This window comes from Scomber japonicus, chromosome 14 (assembly GCF_027409825.1).
Source record: "Scomber japonicus isolate fScoJap1 chromosome 14, fScoJap1.pri, whole genome shotgun sequence".
Classification (NCBI taxonomy): Eukaryota; Metazoa; Chordata; class Actinopteri; order Scombriformes; family Scombridae; genus Scomber; species Scomber japonicus.
The window spans coordinates 3403893-3426593 of record NC_070591.1 but is presented as its reverse complement, the minus strand read 5'-3'; the positions used below and the strand labels follow the sequence as shown (position 1 = coordinate 3426593).

General features: G+C 39.3%; 1 protein-coding gene across 1 annotated transcript; it reads left to right on the top strand.

Moving 5' to 3' along the window:
- Positions 1-3033: 3033 nt before the first annotated feature.
- Positions 3034-10277, top strand: LOC128373267 (NLR family CARD domain-containing protein 3-like). Its single transcript, XM_053333558.1, has 12 exons — positions 3034-3063; positions 4722-4858; positions 4999-5109; positions 5353-5478; positions 5560-5673; positions 6230-6308; positions 6466-6694; positions 6865-8662; positions 8779-8952; positions 9072-9245; positions 9540-9586; positions 9736-10277. Exons 2-12 carry the CDS (start codon positions 4770-4772, stop codon positions 10275-10277), a joined length of 3483 nt encoding a protein of 1160 aa, XP_053189533.1. The 5' UTR covers positions 3034-3063; positions 4722-4769.
- The last annotated feature ends 12424 nt before the right edge of the window (positions 10278-22701 follow it).

The window sequence follows — 22701 nt, the reverse complement described above, 5'->3', positions numbered from 1 at the left end:
AATGAAGTGAACACATCAAGAAAGAAAGATAAATAGACAGCCATATGAATCTGATTCCAGCTCCTGTGTATGCAAACAAAAACATCTATGAAAAAGAATTCATCCTGTTTGTCAAACACAGTAAACTGACTATTTATATAACATCTCTGTTGTCTTTACACTGCTATACTCTACATGCCACATCCTCCCATTCACACACACATTCACACACTGCCATGCAAAGTGCCAACCTGCTCATCAGAAGAAGTTTTCTAATCATTCACACACACATGAACACACATGAACACACACTGATGACACATCAGGAGCAATTTGGGTTTTTAGTAATTTGCCCAACGACTGGTTGACATGCGGTTTGGACGAGTAGGAGATCAAACCACTGATGTTACCATAAGGGGACAAAGTGAGATAATTATTTAGTCACTGAATCAAAAGAAATGCTTACAACTGCTTCCTTTAGTGGTGATGAAGTCTAGCATGTAGACGCTGTAGATGCAGATCCAGATGCTGCAAAGCCCTCGCATCATGCAGAAAATGGAATTTTTCACTTTTGTGCATCGATGCAGAATCATCCATCATTCCTCCTCTACTAAACTGTACAGGTAGACAGCGCCAGAAAGACTGCATGTGAAGCAGAATTTATCACTGAAGACAAATTTAGTCTTGTGTGTTCTTTACCCTTATCATCAAGATGCATATGTTGCTTTGCGTAAATGCTGAAGTGCAGAATTTATCGCTGTGTCACTGTAATGAAGATCTATGAACAAAATAAAAAAAATCAACTTCCTCTGTGAAATACACACCATGATACTTCTCTAAAAACTGGGCCTTCTGAACGTAACTGTTACAGAGGTTAACAATGAAGTGAACACATCAAGAAAGAAAGATATATAGACAGCCATATGAATCTGATTCCAGCTCCTGTGTATGCAAACAAAAACATCTATGAAAAATAATTCATCCTGTTTGTCAAACACAGTAAACAGACTATTTATATAACATCTCTGTTGTCTTTACACTACTCTACATGCCACATCCTCCCATTCACACACACATTCACACACTGCCATGCAATGTGCCAACCTGCTAATCATTCACAGACGCTGTAGATGCAGATCCAGATGCTGCAAAGCCCTCGCATCATGCAGAAAATGGAATTTTTCACTTTTGTGCATGGATGATTCTGCATGATCCCCCCTCCCCCCTCCACCCCTCCACCACCACTAATGCTACTTGATTACTCGCTTCCTTCCTTACTTACTTGCTTCTTTACTTACGTCCAAAATAGACCTGCTGCGCTGCTGTACAGCGCCACTAATGGACCTGGTGAAAATTGGCCTTTATTTACTTCCTTACTTGCTTCCTTCCTCAATTTCTTCTTTACTTATTTGCTTTCTTACTTATTTGCTTGCTTACTTGCTTCTTTACTTACTTACCTGCTCACTTATTTGTCTACTTCCTTGCTTCCTTCCTTCCTTACTTGGTGGCTTATGCGGGACCACAAGGGTCAGGGAATTATAAAAAAGGATTTAAAACACCATTTAGAAAATACATTAATGAATTCCCAAATAAATAACCGAATTTAAAAATCAATTTCAAAATGCAGATATATAGCCTAGAAATAAATAACTGAATTCACAAACTGAATTAAGAATAAAACTCTTAATCAGGCATTTAAAAGGGCAATTCCGTTTTCTATTTGCATCCCTCTTCTCCCAACAGTACCTTCCTGCAGTAAAGATGGCCGAGAAGAGCACCGCCATAAATCCAATCCTTGCCGGAAGTCCCAAACGGTGGTTAATCAACGCCGCTCATAAATTCAATCCTTGATGGAAGTTAATCGCCGCTTCGAGCAAAAACAAAAATAAAAGCCTAAAAAACCCACATACGTTTACACATAATTCTATGAACTTTGTTGCAGTTACATGTTCATCGTATTGGTATAATTGACTCCACAAGTTTATATTGTACTGTAAAACTCAGAAGTTAGTTAGAAGCCTACACTAATCAAGTTATCAAGTTAACGTTTCATGGATTTAACTTTAATATCAACATTATGAATACAAATGTGAATATTAGATTAAATAAAATGCGGATTAATAAAATATTTACACAACCAAATTAACGGAGCACTTTCAGATTAGGCAGCAGTTGCAACATGCACACACAGTCACAACAAATGTCATACTTACTTTCACATGAATATTAATTTATCAATACTTAATATTTAATATTTAATGTAATTTAATACTGTGCAATATCCATATACCGTGCAATACCATTACTCTCATTGTCCATACCCATTACTCACTGCATTATCACCACTACTATGCAATATTAAAATAACATGCAATAACCCAAACTGCATATCACACTGTATATACCTTGTCAGGCATCTTAACTGCAGTTATTTCCCTCTCTTCCGTTCGAGTCTCATTTCCACTGCTGAAAAAAACAGCTTAGACCAGCTTGACCAGCCTCTGTTTATGCTTACGTCAGTACTCTGCACTTTTGTAAAAAAAAGATATTCCTCTGTGTCCTCTATCCAGGAGTTAATAAAAGACTGAATTAATTAAAACTCTAAATGTATCTGTAACTACTGTAAAAAGAAGGAGAAGTTGAATAGAGACCAAAAAAAACTAAATGTTATTGTTTTTCCTTATCTTATTTGATAATGGACTTGCTGAGTCATTTTTCCTTTTCATTTCCACTTTCAGTGTCCCTCCTGGACTGAAAACTGCAATACAAATAATCTCTGAGCTGAGATGTAAGAAGCTCTCTGATTGACTATCACACTGACATTCAGATGTGAGAGGCTGTGTGAGGAACTGTTCACACTGCAGACCCAAATATAGCAGACAAGAGGCGCTAAGTGAAACTGTCAGAAATGTTGTGCAGACTTGCTGCAGTAAGCGGTTTGTACCACCAGGGGGACATGTGGTTGAGACCATAGGGTTGAGACCATAGGTTGAGACACACGCTTTCTCTTCCCGTTTATTTCCTGCCTGCGTTTACTTTCTGTTGTTGTGGTATCGTGGCAATAAGATGTTCTCCATCTAAAAGGTAATGAAAGTTTCTAGTGTTTCTTACCGTAATGGCGCTTCATCTAGAAACAACAACAGAAATGAGCTGTTGTCATAAAGTTTATTTGGAGCTAACGGTGAATTTATAATAGATGGAGCATTTCCGCCATGTTCTTGTTAACAGAGTGTGAAAATGTTCATCTTCAGTCGTTGAGAGCTGTTGTTTTGTGTCCCACCATGACTGACTGACTGACTGACTGACAGACAGGTTTTCCTACCTGAGTCAGTCTGTAGTTGAGGCGGAGATTGGCCGCAGTTGTCCCCGCTGTCTGTGACTCTACATGCGGCTCTGCTCGGCCGGAACAGCCGCTGGAACAGCTTTGTGTTAACAGGTGAACTGTTTATACACTCTCTATACCTCTTCTATAATTTCTGCTTATTTTCAATTTTTGTAAACATTTTCAGGAAGGTGATAATTCTCCTTTATGTTTATTACTGAGGTCATAGTGGATGGTGGTGGTGCATTACCTATATTGAATGGTGTTCCTAATATTTTGTCCACTCCATTAACATACATAAGGGGGGCAAAATATCAGGAACCCCAGTCAATACAATGCACTCCAGTACCCCACCATCACAACCTTAAATAATAAACATAAAGTAGAGTAAAGTATCACCTTTTTGACAATGTTTACAAAAACTGAAAATGCATAAAAAGTAGAACATATTGAAGAGTTGTTGTATTGTATTGAAGTGTGGCCCATGAGTGTATTTATAAACCATGACTGCAGGGTGGAGAGGGGCTTAAATTATTTTATTAAATAAATACTGTAGCCTTAACATGTCAGTATTCAGAAAGACAGCACCCATATAAGCTACTCCTCCAACATAGTGTCCCTTCTTTATTTGTGTCATCAAATGTGTTTAGAAAGTCTTTATTGAGACTCAGTCATTTATTTTTTTCCACTTCATTAGAGAGGAAGATATTTTACTCTTTACTCTATATTTTCCCACTGCTATCATTAAGATTTTAAATTTAAAAAAAAAAGATCCATCTATAAAATATGAATATGGGAAAATTGCCATAAGAGATCAGTGCAGTATAATCACAGCAGCAACTATTAAAAACAGCATTTTATTAGGAACACAGTCTAAGCAAAACTGCCATAAATTCTATATTTTCAGTACTTAAGGTTAATTATTGACATCATGGTTGGTCAGTGTAATGCATGTTAGATGGCATTTACTGTGACTGCATTGTGTCAGAGTAATGATGAATAACTAATGAATTAATCAATGAAGCTTTCTCTCAATTTCAGTCAGAGTGTGTCAGTGAATATAAATCCTGTGTGCTCATCTTCACTGCAGCTCCATAACGCCCTCTAGTGGACTGATAGAAGAAATACAGCAGTTGATGGCAGCTTTCTCTGCCTCACACTGATATATAGTAGAAGATGACTGAATTTTAGTATTTCACAGATGAAATTGTGTGAATGTGTTAGCATATGTGTATATAAATATATTCATATTTTTATCTATTTTATCCTATGCTGCTATCTGAAAAATTGCTCAAACTGAAATTTCATTGTATCATATACACTGACAATAAAGATCTATCTATCTATCTATCTATCTATCTATCTATCTATCTATCTATCTATCTATCTATCTAAAGAATTATTTGTGTTTCGTCTCCAGATGAAGGTAGAAAGTGTGTGTGACTGATGTGGATGTGACTTCTGCAGCATGGATCAGAGTGAGGACCGAGAGGAGGGAGTCCCTCCCTCTAAAAGCTCTCTGTGTGGGGAACATGACAGCCAGACCAAGGCTCAGAGGTGAGATGAAAATGTCTAGTTGTCTATGACATCACATCATATTTTAATACTCTATGTGCCACTATAATTTGTGCAGCCCTTTGGTAAACTCTTGTTGTTTTTAAATTAGCTATATAACTTCTGTATGTGTTGTGTTGAAGCCTAGAGCAGCAGTACAGACCAGACTCTACTGGACCTGGACCAGGACCCAGCTGTGTGTCCTTCAAGAGCGACCAGTCACCTGATTTTAAACCGCATTCATGTGATCAAAAGTAAGTTGTTCTTAATATTAAAATTGTCAATATGAAAAGCTCTTTCAAAATCAAGCACCTTTTGGCCTCAATAATCACAAGAAGCTGAATGGAGGGACTGGTGGAGATCCATAATGTTGGCAATTAGATCAGTTCAGTTTGTTGTTTTTTCTTTTAAAACAGTTCAGATTTCACATATTTAAAATAGGAATTCTGCTGGATATGTGAGCTCCAATAGAATCAAAAGAAATGTTTTTCTACCAGGATCTATCAGAGACCAGACTCTACTGAACCTGACCCTGGACCTGGACCTGAACCCAGCTGTGTGTCCCTCAAGAGCAACTGGTCAAAGGATTTTGATATTAATTTTAAACAACATTCTGACAAAAAGTAAGTTGTTTAAAAAAAAAAATCAATTATAAGTATTTTATTCAGTGTCAATTCAACTGAGTTTCAATAAATGTGTTTTAGTACCAGGATCCAGAGACCAGACTCTCATGAACCTGATCCTGAACCCAGCTCTGTGTCCTTGAAGAGTGACAGTTCAAAGGATTTCGTTACTAATTTTAAACGACATTCATTCGAGTAAGTTGCTTTCAGCATAAAAGTTGGGTTATTAGACATTATGACATCAAATCTAAATCAGAGTAGATAGTTCTGAGTAGTTGAGGTATTTGAGATTTGGGTCATTTATTTATATTTTTGATGTGAGCAAGTTTAGCTCCATAAGAAATCTAATTAGTGAATGAATGAATTTGATCTTCTCAGTTTGTTGTTGTTTCTATGAAAACATTTAAAATTCAACACATTTTAAAGAAGAATTTCTTCTCAAACTATCCGTTCTACATTGGAGGGGCCAGAGCCTTTCATCAGAGTTTACAAAAAATGTCTTTAATACATAATAAAATGAAAGGTGACAATAATGGGTTTTGAGTTGTATTTGCATCTCTGAGCTGAAAGCTACAAACAGAAAGAGATGTTGATTCTTTGTGAGATGGGCAAGACTCGTAAAGCTTTACCACTACAGGGAGTCATCTGATCCTCTGTTCACATCCAAATATCACATGATGGACCTTTAGCTTGTGTTTGTCTCTGTGTGGACAGACATAATGTGAGCTCATTTTTCATGATTTCTCCACAGAGTGGACCAGGAGAGCTCAGAGGTTCCCAGTGGTCAGTCTGCCCAGCAGCGTCAAACACACCTGGACTCCATATTTATGGTCTGTACATGTACAACAACTACTTTTACATCTTTTCTGTTCACAATCATCTCCATGCTGAACTTTGTAGACCAGTGGATTGTAAGTGTGTCCAACATGGATCTGATGCTTTCTTATTTTAGTTTTATTGTATCATTCATATTTGATTCTGTTCCAGCTGCTGGAGGAGAACATCGTCACTTTTGTGAAGAACGAGCTGAAGAAGATGCAGAAGGTTCTGAGTCCAGATTACCCAGAATGCTTAGAGAGCCAGAGGGAGGATGAGGAGGATCTGGACAGTGAGGAGGAAGAGCAGAAGAGAAACAGCAGAGACGCATTTATGAAGGTCACACTGCACTTCCTGAGGAGAATGAAGCAGGAGGAGCTGGCTGACCGTCTAGAGAGCAGTAAGAGGATTTCTATAAACATTTAACATCCTGGATAAATGAGACATTTACTTATATATCAAGAGATGGAGGGAATTGTGTTCATAAATGCATCATTTTGCGGAATTAGATATTTATAATCATTTCTTTATGAATCAATTATTGATCTTATTTATTTTGTGTTCATTCAGGAAGTCCTGCAGGTTGTCAGTCTAAAGTCAAATCTCGCCTGAGTAAAAAGTTCCAGTGTCTGTTTGAAGGGATCGCTAAAGCAGGAAACCCAACCCCTCTAAATCAGATCTACACACCGCTCTACATCACAGAGGGAGGGACTGCAGAGGTCAATGATGAACATGAGGTCAGACAGATTGAAACAGCATCCAGGAAACCAGTCAAACCAGAAACAACAATCAGACATGAAGACATCTTTAAAGCCTCACCTGGAAGAGATGAACCAATCAGAACAGTGATGACAAAGGGAGTGGCTGGCATTGGGAAAACAGTCTTAACACAGAAGTTCACTCTGGACTGGGCTGAAGACAAAGCCAACCAGGACATACACTTCACATTTCCATTCACTTTCAGAGAGCTGAATGTGCTGAAAGGGAAAAAGTACAGCTTGGTGGAACTTGTTCATCACTTCTTTACTGAAACCAAAGAAGCAGGAATCTGCAGGTTTGAAGAGTTCCAGGTTGTGTTCATCTTTGACGGTCTGGATGAGTGTCGACTTCCTCTGGACTTCCACGACACTGAAATCCTGACTGATGTTACAGAGTCCACCTCAGTGGATGTGCTGCTGACAAACCTCATCAGGGGGAAACTGCTTCCCTCTGCTCGCCTCTGGATAACCACACGACCTGCAGCAGCCAATCAGATCCCTCCTGAGTGTGTCAGCATGGTGACAGAGGTCAGAGGGTTCACTGACCCACAGAAGGAGGAGTACTTCAAGAAGAGATCCGGAGATAAGGAGCAGGCCAGCACCATCATCTCCCACATCAAGACATCACGAAGCCTCCACATCATGTGCCACATCCCAGTCTTCTGCTGGATCACTGCTACAGTTCTGGAGGATGTGTTGAAAAGCAGAGAGGGAGGAGAGCTGCCCAAGACCCTGACTGAGATGTACATCCACTTCCTGGTGGTTCAGACAAAAGTGAAGAACATCAAGTATCATGGAGGAGCTGAGACAGATCCACACTGGAGTCCAGAGAACAGGAAGATGATTGTGTCTCTGGGAAAACTGGCTTTTGAGCAGCTGCAGAAAGGCAACCTGATCTTCTATGAATCAGACCTGACAGAATGTGGCATCGATATCAGAGCAGCCTCAGTGTGCTCAGGAGTGTTCACACAGGTCTTTAAAGAGGAGAGAGGGCTGTACCAGGACAAGGTGTTCTGCTTCATCCATCTGAGCGTTCAGGAGTTTCTGGCTGCTCTTCACGTTCATCTGACATTCATCAAGTCTGGAGTCAATCTGCTGGCAGAAGAACAAACATCATCCCAGAAGTCTGAATCTAAACAAGAATCTTCAATGACACATTTCTACCAGAGTGCTGTGGATGAGGCTTTACAGAGTCCAAATGGACACCTGGACTTGTTCCTCCGCTTCCTCCTGGGTCTTTCACTGCAGACCAGTCAGACTCTCCTACGAGGTCTGCTGACAGAGACAGGAAGTAGTTCAAAGATCAATCAGAAAACAGTTGAATACATCAAGAAGAAGATCGGTGAGAATCTGTCTGCAGAGAGAAGCATCAATCTGTTCCACTGTCTGAATGAACTGAATGATCGTTCTCTAGTGGAGGAGATCCAACAGTTCCTTAGACCAGGAAGTCTCTCCACAGATGAACTGTCTCCTGCTCAGTGGTCAGCTCTGGTCTTCATCTTACTGTCATCAGAAAAAGAGCTGGATGTGTTTGACCTGAAGAAATACTCCGCTTCAGAGGAAGCTCTTCTGAGGCTGCTGCCAGTGGTCAAAGCCTCCAAAAAAGCTCTGTAAGTAGACAGATAGTGTAAGATAGTATTCATCATAATTTAGATTGTCTGCTTTTTGAACGGGAGAGAAAAATAAATAACTTCTTACTTGTTTTTCTTTATTATTTCCCATCCAGGCTGAGTGATTGTAACCTCTCAGAGAGAAGCTGTACAGCTCTGACTTCAGTTCTCAGCTCTGAATCCTCTAGTCTGAGAGAATTGGACCTGAGTAACAACAACCTGCAGGATTCAGGAGTGAAGCAGTTGTCTGCTGGAATGGAGAGTCCCCATTGTACTCTGGAAACTCTTAGGTCAGTATCATCACGATGTTCAACAGAGGATAAAGTTTTATTCTCCCTTTTTCCAAATGCTTCACTCTTCATAAACACACTTTGTATCTGACACTGTTGACTGTTTTGTATTTTTTCAGGCTGGGAGGATGTCTGATCACAGAGGAAGGCTGTGCTTCTCTGGACTCAGCTCTGAGCTCCAACCCCTCCCATCTGAGAGAGCTGGACCTGAGCTACAATCATCCAGGAGACTCAGGAGAGAAGCTGCTGTCTGCTCGACTGAAGGATCCACACTGGAGACTGGACACTCTCAGGTATGGATAGACACTGTCCTATAGAGGAGGAAGAGCTGGAAACATTTTTTCTGTCAGAGCTGGTCACATATCTCAACTGAATCTTTTTGTTATTTCTAACTGAAGTTTCCTGTAAATGTTGAAAGTTAAACCTGATGATATTCAATCAGGGTTCCAGATTGATAGGGATACTGGAGATAGGATTCAGATAGGATAAAAGTCTATCAAAGCCCAACCATACATTTGAACAGAATAATAAAGGAGTAAACTAGTGATATACAGTAATGTAACAGAACATGTTGCTTCTCCTTTCAGGGTGCAGCCTGCTGGAGTACGATGGTTAACCCCAGGTCTGAGGAGGTGTAAGTGTGTTTTTCATTTGATTCATTAAAACAAAGCAGACTTCAGACTGTGACATCACTTATTCACATCCTACTGAAGATGAAGATTATGTCATGATCAAACAGATAATACATCAATAACTGTAGCTGTATTGTGTCTCCTCTCTCAGATGTCTGTGAACTCACACTGGATCCAAACACAGTGAACAGAAATGTCAAACTGTCTGACAGCAGCAGGACAGCAACATATGTGGAGGAGGTTCAGTCATATCCTGATCATCCAGACAGATTTGACTGCAGGCCTCAACTGCTGTGTAAAAATGATCTGACTGGTCGCTGTTACTGGGAGGTCGAGTGGCGAGGAGGAGTTCATATAGCAGTGACTTACAGAGGAATCGGCAGGAGAGGAGACAGTGATGACTGCAAGTTTGGAATGAACAATCAGTCCTGGACTCTGGATTGTTGTGATACTGGTTACTTTGTCTGGCACAATAACAGAAGAAAATCCATCTTCTCCTCCTCCTCTTCTATCTCTAACAGAGTAGCAGTGTATGTGGACTGTCCTGCTGGCACTCTGTCCTTCTACAGAGTCTCCTCTGACACACTGATCCACCTCCACACCTTCAACACCACATTCACTGAACCTCTGTGTGCTGGGTTTAGGTTCTGGTCTGGCCGGTTTGGTTCCTTAATGTCTCTGTGTTCTCTGTAGGGGGGTTGGGGGCAATTATAGGGGCACCACCTCCATTGATTAATGTAGGAAGAATTGTGAATTAATCAAGAGGAAATTCAATTAATAAAATGAAATTAATTAGCATTGTATCTGAAAGTCATGAAGTCTGAATACAGTGACTTCCATACATATGTGTGTGCGTGTGTGTGTGTGTGTGTCTACATATATTTATAATCTGCTGCTGCATCATGAACAGTCACGACGCCTCACCTTGTCTGGGACGGGTCTGCTTTCTGTTCCCAGAGTCAAAACTAAACTGTAGAAGCAGTGTTCAAAACAAAAGCTCTCCGTTCTTTTCAGTCAAGGCTGAAGACTTTTCTTTTTGCTGCTGCCTTTAATTCAGTCAAATTTGAGGCTTTTGATATATATCATACATTGCCTTGTAACTTTTACTCTCCTTTATCTAATTCTAGTTTAATTGTTTTAAAGTATTTGTATTTTATATTTAGCAAATTTGAATTGTAATTAAATCTACTGCTACTGCTTTTACATTTTGTATAGATGTCTTCATGTTTTATGTTAAGAAGTTTGAATTGTCTTGTTGAAATGTGCTACACAAATAAACTTGCCTTGCTTTCCTATTTTGGTATCTGTTGAAATATTGAACAACTCTTTAGCAAGTATTTTAAACAATACATTTGTTCAATTCAACACCCTTTAAAAGAATAAGAAATGAAAAAAGTGACAGCTTTTACAATATAAGTATCAGTGACGTCTCTGCATTTGGGGCCATTGCCGCCTGGCCCCACCAGATGGTGCTGTTGAGCACTATGCAGGCTCAAAATAATTGCGAATAGAAAACTTTAATTAATAATCTATAAATAATATTTTATCAAAAATAATAATATTCAATAAATACCAATTATGTTACTAAACCAATTTCGTCATAAACATTTATGCATAATTCAAAGGCTTTGCCAAAGCCAAGATCAATGGCCTAATTTCTCTAAACGGGACTGAAATAGGGCCGGCCCATGAGCGTCTGTTTAAGTGATGAGCCACTAAAATCATAGTGCGCATGTCCAAAACTGCTCTCAGTAGTAGACGGCCTTGGGGCACAGTTATTGTGGCCCCAAGGCCGAAATCATCCAATTAAAACACTGGAATCACATACGTCAAGACGTAATCAACGCGTTCAGTTTTGGCGGATGGCAGTATGCAGCAGCAAGCTAGGTTGGTTTTCATCGGGAGCAAAAAGACAATAAAAGCAAAGCAACAATATGAATGATGTAGATTCTTTGATAAAGGCTAAATTTAGCACTTTGCCACTTGAGGAAAAATTAGAAATTAAACGTCTGGGACCGCATCAGCCGGTGGATTTTAACATCAACAACCCACAGGATGCATTATCTGAAACTGTGTCACTGATCAAAATTATTATCACAACACCAATGACCACAGCTGAGACAGAGAGAAACTTTTCAACAGTGAAAAGGATCAAGACATTTACAAGAAACACAATGGAGCAGCAGATATTAAATGCACTGGCGATGTTGTCCATTGAAAATGAATTCATTCATGGATTAATGGACTTGGACAGACGGGTTATTGACAAGTTTGCCCAGATGAAAGATCGACGTGCATCCTTTCTATTCAAGAAATGAACAACACTGGTGAGTGGCATTTTTATTTTGAAGCATTCAAAGGTTTTATTCATAGCCTTAATATGTAAGGCTATGAATGAAAATGGATTGTGGTCTTGAATTGGATTAGAATTTATTGTGTAGGCTTTGCTGCTTGTGGATGTAAAGTGCCCATTCTTGTGCCACACTCAACTTTTCATGCCAGAGACGCCACTGATAAGTATCCCACCCAGTTTAAGTCCATAGCATTAAAAAGTATACATTTGTATTACTTTTATTATGTGTACCTTTTTGTACATGTTATGTATATGTACATTGTTTTTGTTTGTTAAAAAACCAACTGATAGTTGTGGTGGTGCATATTGCTGCCAGTAACATTTCCATGTCAGTAAGTGTCAGCACTTAGTAGAAGAACAGCACATTTAACAGTAGCATCGCTTAAAGTCTGTGTAAAGTAAGAATAAATATGTGTTCTGAGTTTGACATACCACAGAAAAGTGCGTTGTTAACCACCCTGCCAAATTTGAATGATTAAAAAAACCCACCAAATATATGAAATTAGGCTTCAAAGTTGTGTAAAAATGAGCCTCTTTCTCTGCTCCCAAACGCTGCCCGCGGAGTTCGCTGAAACCCCGTCTCCTACCAAGTGTCACCTGTCATTCAAAGTCACCACCTCTACCAGAAACATGGACACTAGTCTGAGAGCTTTCTGCTTCTGGCTGAGCTCGGCGGCTAACTCAGTGGCTAACTTGGCTGCTAACTCAGCTAACTGGCTAACTGTAGACTGTAGTAGTAGTAGTGTTAGATGTAGTAACAATGACTGGCCACTAGGCAGGTTAACCACTGAGGAGAGTTTTATTAAACAGTTTTATTTCTCTGGTTCAATTATTTGTTCTCACTAATGCTGCTCCCTCTCTGCATTCACTCTGTGGCTCTCTCTATCTCTCTACTGAAAGTGTGTGGCTGTTATTTATGTTGCGCCCACTGAAGTTGCTTTTCTGACTCGGAAGGTCAGACAAACCTCACCACCCCGACCTAAAAATCCAAGTTGGCTGTCACATCCATCAATAGTCTGAAAGTTGTAATAATACCCTGTTTATTAGCAGTTTTGCCTTATTTGTGTCTCATTAAATCAGTTGTACACACAGCACTGCCCAACTTCTATCTGTGGACATGTTGCTATGCTGTTTGTATGTGGAATTGATTGGTAGGCTATTTCCTGTAAAGCGGATGTATTTTATTTCCAAAGAGTTCTGGCAAATGTCATTTATGTTAAAATTATGGTGAAAACAAGCAGTTGAAAGTGGCAACAAGGTAATAAAACGGTTTACAGCACATTAATATTTATAATGCAATTTAAGTTAATTTGTATGTAAATTAAAGCAGAGTGTTATAAGCTAATGAAAAATACATGAACTGAATGCTCTCTGTTTATTTATGTTTTGGTTCTAGGTAGAAGGGTTTGGTTGTTAAAGGAACTCCTGAAAAGCTTCCTTTAGTCAGCTGGAGCTACAGTTAGTCCTCCATGTCTTGCTTGCCAAAAGCAAAAGACAAAAATCTTTTTACTTTACATTTTGACTGAGCAGACTCAGGTAATACGGGTAACTTCTTAGCCACATGCTCCACTCTGGCTTCCCGCTTTGTCTGCAGCTGCACACCATCATCCCAGTCCAGTCCAAGCTGTCCCTCATATTCAAAGGGATCCATGTTCAAGATGATTGTGAGGATGAAATTCCGTAAAATTTCTAGCCGCTGGTCGAGGTTACAGATGAACTGATCGCCTTCTGTCTGGAAGATGTTCTCCAGTGGGCCGCTCAGACTTCCTGCTGTCTGGAAGATGTTCTCCAGTGGGCCGCTTGAACATCCTGCCGCCTGGAAGGTGTTCACTGCTTGGCTGGTCTGCTGAGTTACTTCAAGGTGTTTTATTTCCTTTATGAGGGTGTCAACCTTTTCGAGCTCAGTTTTCAAATACTGGCTCACATCATCACTCCCATTGTCAGCTGCGATGTTCTCCAAAAAGTTGTGCTCCTTGAGCTTTGTTTTCAGCATTGCCACTTCCTTGCTGTGCCTTTTGTGGCTCTCCAGGAGTCGCAAAATTTTTTCTTGTTCACGCCGCAGCATGACTCTGAGCTGATGGATGTCTTCCTCTCTTTCCATCAGCTTGACTCTGAGTTGATGGATCTCTTTCTTGCTCTCCACCAGCTCAAATCTGAGCTGATGGTTTTCTTCCTCTAGTGACATGTTTGGATGAGTCTGTGATGGTGAACGGGCAAACAGATTGATGAACTCAACCAATGAACTTTCTGAGTCCTGAAGAGTACTTTCTTTATGACATCACCAAAGGGCATAACACTCTTTCGATGATGTCACTTGATGATGTCACATGGAATACTGTTCATAGTTAATTTCTAAGATGTATACTTTTAAAAATATTGATAGAATTTATTTTCAGTATTTTATTCCATACTTTATAGAATTTACTCTGTGTTGTTTTTTAAATGTTTAGATCTTATTGCACCTGGAGTAATGTTAATTTAATTCCTTTACATTACAGTGTGGAGGAACAATAAAGATATCTGAAATCCAACAAAAAACAAAGTTATTTCTAATGATGCTGTTACAGAATCATTATAATACTACTAATTGGATAAAGTTTCACAAAGAAGTAAGGCTGAGTCACATCTCACGGTCCAAAGTGTGACTTCATGGTGGGAATCAAACAGAAGGTCTTAAACACTTAAATCATACATCAGATCTTGAGCGAATTATTCAAGTTGTAAATCTTTACTGATTGTATCATTTGTTGAGAACAACTCTTATTACAAGTCGAACAAAAGTCTGGCCCATATGTATACAGGAAGAGGACAATCCAGCAAGAAATGAAAAGCTACACAAGGGTATAAATAGAGAACGGCTGATTATAAAACAAGGTACAGATGTGTGGGGTAAATGTTGGGACCTTGGGTAACAGGAAGTTGCGTGACACGAGTCCATGGGTTACAAAATAAAACGAGGGAGACAGGATGCTCCAGGCTAATATTTACTAAGTTAACATTCTGATAGTATTTATTCATTTATTATGACTTATCGACCCAGATGTATTTAGTCTCATGTAATGTAAAATGTTCTATTCCCAGGCTCTCATTACACATAGTTATGGGTTTTTTTTTATTCTGGTTATTTATAATTAATTAAAAACTATGCCTACACAGTTGTGCCTATGAGTGTCCTTTATGGATATTTCTATTGCCCTGTTAGCTCTATCTGTTTATACTTTTCTGTGTAGTATTCTGATCATCAGCCGCCCCTTTCTGCACTTATTTCCCTCCTGCTTTGGGGGGATCCTTCTTTGAATTGCCCCTCTGAAGTTTCTTCCATTCTTTTCAATGTTTTTCCTCATCTCCACAAAGGTTAAGCTCATGTTTGTAAAGTCCAAAGAGACATATAATGGGGATAAACAAATGAACTCTACTTGATTTATTGTACAAAGCTTATCAGACTTGTTTTATATACTTTGGAGTGTATATTAATTTAATTCATTTGACTAAATCATCAAACTACCCTTGTTATTCATCCTATGCTACTGTATTTACCTCCTTGGCAATGGACAAGGAAACTATGCTTGTCATTCAGGGTTTCACCACACGGTGGAGCTGTGGCACCATTAACAGCATCAAGTGGTAATCTTTACTGATTTCTTTAGGCCAACATCTACTGTATCTACTGTATTGTATTTGTTGTGTTCACTTCCCATTATTATTCCCAACCCTAACCCTATTAAGTTAAATGCTGCTTTACGTAAACTTCATCAGACAACGCCTTTCCATCCTCCACCTTTCCCACTTTCAGTCACCTTCACTTCTGTTTTTTCATAAAGTATACTGATGTCAGCTGCTGAAATCGCCTGCTCCATCTTTGATCCTAATAGTTATTTACCTTTATTGCTTACTCGTGTTTGAAGTAAATGTGAACCACAAACACTTTGCCTTTCCTGGGTGAGTTTTTCCTGCTGATGTAGAGAAAATGTGTGACTTGTGAAATTTAGAAGTACAACAGAAGCAGTTTGAAAGGGGCCTGTTGTTGCTTTATTATTATAAATAGACATTAGATTGATAGTGTGCAGTTGTGAAGTAATCAGCCAAGCTTTGTGGACTGTGTGAGGATTTTTTTATTGCACAATACATGGAAGAACACACCATCTCAAACTTTAAACAGCATTTTGTGAGTTGATCCTTCCAAGACTAAGTAGCAAGAACATAAGTCCATTCTGACAGATTCAAAATTTAAAATACTAAATCCACAGTCCTCCTTCTGTGCAAACGTATTTAAAAGTTGATCTGAAGCTAATATGAAGCTTCAGCGTCCAAATGAGTCAAATCTTCATCTTCTATGTTTCAACGTTACAGTGTTTTTGTCTTTTTGTTACTATACTTCCACCACAGCTCAACAGGAAACACTAAGAGGAGATATGATGCTAAAAAAGACTGTAAATGTGTCAGATATCACTTGATATGAATATCTTACACGGATGAAGCTCAATAGAAGATGATCAGAGACTTTTAAATGATTGTGTGGGCATTTAGTCCTCCATCACTTTACATTGAAAGCACATTTGAAGGAGATCTTTTAATAGTCAGTATGAACAAGAGGAATGATTACAGAGATTACACTCCATGTTATGTTTCAAATACAAAGACTGATTCAGCCTCTACATGCAGCTCTTGATTTATGAATGATAAACTGTAGGTGGCGACATGTATACATTGAAACATCTCTGTACATTGAAATCCAGGCCTCCTTTAACACCAGAGCTAAATCATTTCTAAAAAAATGTGTACAAAAGTGACCTGAGGTAACTCCACTAGTTTTCAACCTATGACTTGATTTGTAGCTTGATTTGTTCTCAACAGTATTTCATGATCATTAATATTGAAAGCCATTGTAAAGTTGGGCAGCACTGTACCTACAGTCAAAGCAGTAGCACACACTCAGCTCTCTCTCAGGAGGCAAACTAAAGTGTCAACTATTTGCTCCAGAGAATGGCAGCTTTCCATTCTTGTGTACTGGTACTATTTTGTCAGTTGTGCCTGCTTTTGGACACATTATAACAAGTGCTAGTGTCAGCTCATTGCTTAGCTGTTTTGGTTCACTCTCAGCACTCTCATAGCGTCATTTTCAGAGAAAAAGCTCTTAAAAAAAGCCACTGTACTCTACCTGCTCAGCACCAAACAGCAAACACACACAGTTATCTGCAGACTAGCTGCTGAACATAGTGGAGCATGTAGATATTTCCTTCAGGAACTGGTAGAGAGTAAAAACAGAGCTAAAAGAGAGAGAATATCGGGCTTTATATTCAGCAGGTGGACAGAAACACGACTCCTAATGAATGTTGATCAGTAACTGCTGGATGTAGAAAATAAACAACAGTTAATAGATAATTAAACATATTAAGTTAAAGATGATGAATCAGAGTTGCGTTCAAGGCTGGTTTCTTATGAAAACTAGTTAAAAAAATCAGTTGATGCAGTTGGTTTGCATGTGTCATTGTGTTATTCTCTGTGTTTGTTTTTGAGGTTATGTGTGTGTGTGTGTGTGTGTGTCAGGCTGTGTACCTGCACATACCTGAACTTTCTGCCACTCTTTTTTTATATCTCTAATTCTTTGTGGTTGCTACTGTACACTTTGTTTTCACATGCACTGATTTTTATGTGTTACCCGTGTGTGTGTGTTGATGTGCACTTGTGCTGTGAGGTGAAGGCACAGTCATCTCTGACGCAGGCAGGCTGATCATGCTGGACCGCCGCCCGTCTCCTCCTTGCCTGTAATTAAGCTCGGTAGCAGATCTGGCGGCGGCTGACGGTTCGATGCCGAGGTGAAGAGTTGAAACTCTAATCGCTGTTTTGCTTCCACTGTGGAGGGGGCGGGGCCGTGTGTGTGTGGGATGTTTGTGTAAATGTGTGTGTGTGTGTGTGTGTGTGTGTGTGCGTGCATGTGTTTGTCTTTGTGCAGTTTTTGTCTTTGCTATTTGCATGTCTGTATTAGTTATTATCTATATATGTGCACCTGAGAGTGTGAATGCATGCATGTACATAACAATGAGAGATATCAGTGAACAAACAACCAATTTTCCTCTTTACTGTGTTGCTGATTTGAATAAATCAGCTGTAAAAATGTTCCTAGTTCCTTCTACCAACCAGCTTGTACCTGCTGTTGAATAAAAGGCCTGTATGTGTGTGTGCATGTCTGCGCTGTGTGTGTGCGTGTATGTGGTGAAGTTGAACTTGCATAAACCCGCAAGTCGTGCAATGAACTCGCCGGTGCGGCTTCATCTAAAGGTGAGCGTTTCTGCCTGTCGGAGGCATATCACTAACATAAACAGAGCGTTTGTGTTGAGCAGGGTGCGGCTCACCTGCAAGCTCGTCCTCATAATTAAAAAGAAGCAAAATAGAAACTGGATTTAATGTCTGTGTACACTATGCAGAGCTCGGGGGTAATATATCACAGTGTGAAGAAGAATAGGGCCGAGTATTCAACACTGAAACACGTCCTCAGCAGAGTATCAGTAGCTGTCAAATACTGAAAGTTAACTTGGAGTTATTGTGCAACATTTTAAGAGTCAGACATGTTTAATATGACAATTTGTCTACAAACAATGTTGTTTAAACAATTAAAATAAAAACTTTTGATAAGAAGTTTAGTCTCCTTCTTCATTGTAAAGCTCAGTGTTTTTGTGACCTGCAGGCTTCAAGTTTCCACATCACACTTGTGTAAGTTGCATAATGGACAAACTATTTGGGATGTCAGAAATCTGCCTCGTAGGTACACACGTGTCAAATTGAACAAAATGAACACTCTGAACACATGGCTGTTTATGAGCAAATGGAACAAAACAAAGTGTTCAGATCAGGTTGAAGCATTGATTTTTGACTTGTAGGCAGTATTTCTACATACATAACTAGTGCTGTGCGATATGGACAACATTTTATATCCTCATAACGATATGTCCCGATATAGTATTTTCGGCACCAATTCCTCTTTGGGTTCTGTTTCCACTGTGTTCTCTGCCAAGCTTTTCGTGACGTAAAAATGCTACCGCAAAGTAGTAGCGTTGCTGCAGTTACATTGGCCTTCATTCAACTCACAGATACATTTGGATTATCAGACGGTCATTCTGACGTTGAGTTGTACTTTACACTGTGTACCTAAATCACAACTGTAGTAACGTTAATGTCGGTTAGCGGTGTTAGCCGTAGTTATATATAACTACGATAACACGTAATATTGCACAGCACTATACATAACTATGACCATGTTCAACATCCAACATCAGAACAGGATATAAATAACAGAAACCCATAAAAAGCATTGTATGTCCCCTTTAATTCTGTAATGGTTAAAATAAGTTAGTGATTCTTTGTGAGTAAAGACATACCACTCTGTAACGCTACTGTACGACTGCCTGTGATTTGAGTCTATTAGGAATTTGTGGTCCTCAATGGAAACAATTAGGGGTGAATCATTAAAACCAAATAACCAAATCATTGTTGGTGGGGACTTCGACCTTTCTGCTGTGATTGTTTGTTTTTCCATTGAAAAACTTTAATCAAGAGTTGAGTTGTGTAGTCTAGTATGAAGGGTTCACTAACAGCTATTGGAGAGCAATTTTCACTTTCGGCCACTAGGAGGAGCTCTAAGTTTGATGCGTTGAAGTAGAACCTGAAACACAGAGTAAATTTTTTTACTGCTGCCCTCAGCTACTTTGACTCGGTAGTAAGTTAGCCTGCTAGCTAGTAAGTTAGCCTGCTAGCTAGCTGACTGGAGGGAACATGATGCAGAGTTAATCTACAGTGGCTTGACATGGACAAAAGCTGAGGGAGACGGACCTGACGCTAATCACCAAACTAGTACGTCAACATCTAGAACATCTCTTCGAAAGTGTGACAATATTCGGTTATTCATCGGTTATACTCACCAGTGAGAACATGGGCTCATACACATCCCTACTAACAATATGAACTGTGTGTTTCTGTAGTTTGACACAGTGGAGACTCTTCTCTACTGAGATGATCAGCTGATCAAGTCAGTTAATCTTCTTAAATTTTGTGTGCGTGAGATTTATGAGAAGCCTCTCTAATTTAGGATTTTCTCTGTGATACGAGTGGTGCGGTCCTGTCGTACCGGTCTCACTCAACCAAGCTGCCGTTCTCTAAAGAAATAAAATCTTTGTTGTCGTCTAATGGATTTTGTCCCGCTCGTTACTTTGAAGACATTTTGAATTGATATAAATTACACGTAATCATGGTGACATCACCCTGTTTGTAGAAGTATTACTCTAGTAGTAAAGTAGTATTTGACAATTTAAGCATGATATTATGAGTCACTGAAACTATGACACTGTATAATGCCGGCTCACAATATAAATATTAATGGCTTAAACTACAAAGCGACTTTTCCACAATGCAAACTGAATATTTGTTGATAACTTTTATTAATTTAACTGAAATGTAGGTGATCGAGGTTATTCGGCTCTTCTAGCATGACCTTTTTTTGGCCTCCAATTTCATGTCAAACCATTTATTTTTTATTTCTGTGATGGAGCGCAACCTTTGAATTTTAATTCCACCACTTCCACTACTAAATAATACAATGTATTTCTGAGTGTGGGACCTCAATCTCAGAGCTCCTAAAGTTCTTTTTTATGAATGGAGCTTCTCTACAACCTGCCAAACACCTGCTGACCTTATATGGTATTTTTGAGGGTGTCAACTATGCTAATTAACTGGTGGGATTCATCATGTTTACGCAAGTCATTTACGACTGTTTCCTGGCGATATGAGTGTTTGATGAATCTGATGTGGCACACTCGTACCAGTCTGTAAAAATATGAGAAATGTTCTTATGAGGCCCAATGTATGACTGACAGTTTCTTCCTCCTCAGCCAACAAGAGATGATTAGATGTCTTTGAATTGTATTTTTAAGCCTGTATTTGCAAATGGAGAAGAAAAAAAATCTGTCTATATTTAAATTCAAGTTTTTTATTTTTTGACAGTTCTTTGAAAAGTGGAAGAAAGGAAGCGTAAAGAGAGCAGAAAGCTGCTGCTGACCTGCCGCTGAACCGGTGAAGAAAACAAGTGTTGAACGTGTTATCGGGGGCGACCATGCTTGTTTTAGATCTTATCCCAGCTTTCAGGGTTCATGTGTTTTGGAGTTAATAGTTTTTTATCAGCTCTGAAAAAACACACAACGGCTCGTTCACCATCGGGATATTTTTAGATTCCGGGGGGATTTTTTTGTTTGTGGAATTTCCCTCCAGAAGTTAGCAGACAGATTTATTCACATGTGGAAGTTGACTAGATGTTAAACACTGAAGCTAACACTTCCCAAAGAGTGTTAAGTTAAATTGAAGCTGCGTTGGCCTGTTGTTTATGTACTAACATTTCATTTGTGTGCAGAACGTTTTGCACTAGTTTACCTCAGCATTGTCCTGCCACAGTGGAGAATAGGGGTGCAACGAATCACAAAACTCACGGTTCGGATCGTTCCTCGGATCAGAGTCACGGATCGGATCATTTTTCGGATCAGCCAAAAAAAAAATAGACAAGACAAATAAACATGTTTTGTCTTTTTTTGAGTGTTACGTCTGTGTGGTAGGCTAACCTAGGCGACTGGTTTGTGTGGCAGCGCGAGTATAAGGAAACAGACGTAGCACTAGAGGCAGCAGTTATCGTTACAGTAGTCACCGAAGTCTAGCCTACTTTTATTTTCCATGCCCACTGTTCTACATGTTGCAGACTTTTACCCAGAGCGTGTTAAGTAGCTCTGTCCCTGGAACTAGCAGGAATGGTTACAGCTGTGTGTGGACTGAACATGCGCACATTTTTTTTTTTTTTTTTCATAAATCAATCCGCGTATCATGCGTGTGCCGAACCGAAATAGATGGTCCGAACGGATCACGGACCAATGATGATCCGTTGCAGGCCTAGTGGAGAACACAGACAGACTAATAATAGCACTTTCTTAATGTTTTTGCTAACAGAAAAAATAAAACCAAAAACAAGGCAACCAAGAGCAGAGATAGGACAGAGACATAATGTACAAAATAATAAAAATAATAATAATCAAACAGAAGTAAAACCGTAACAGAACAAGATCAATTAGTGTGACCAGCAGGGTATAATAATAATAATTATAATAATATGTTAAATTTATATAACGCCTTTCACAAACCCAAGGACTTCAATTTTATTTATATAGCACCTTAAACACAACATGGTTGGTGCTTCACACACAGAGGAAGAACACAAAAAATAGAAAACACAATAAAAAATAAATCATAAAATACATAGTGACAGTTAAAAGCAAAGGAGTAAAAGTAGTAGTAGGTTTTTCGATGGGGGGCAATGGAGGAGACCCTGTTCCCATAGCACTTTTGGGGCTTTTTCCATTATACAGTTGTAGCTCTACTTGGCTTGAATCAACTCTATTTGCTTTTCCGTCAGGGATAGTTCCTGGTACCTGATGCTTTTTTTTGGTATCTGAGGTTCCAACCGAGCCGAGCCGATACTAAGATGTGACGTCAACAGACTGCCGGCCACTGATAACCCTTTTCCACCAAAGCAGGTTCAATCAGTCAGTTCAACCTGCGAACCAGCTGAGAACCAATTTGCTTTTTCCACGGCTCGAGGTGTTTAAGGAGCCACGTGATTGGTCAGAGAGTATCGTCAATGAGTCATGAGTGCGACGTCCGACACAAGAATCATCCCGATAGTTTTAAATACCAACAGCGATTGGTTTCTCTTCTCTTGCTTTGTGTGTGACA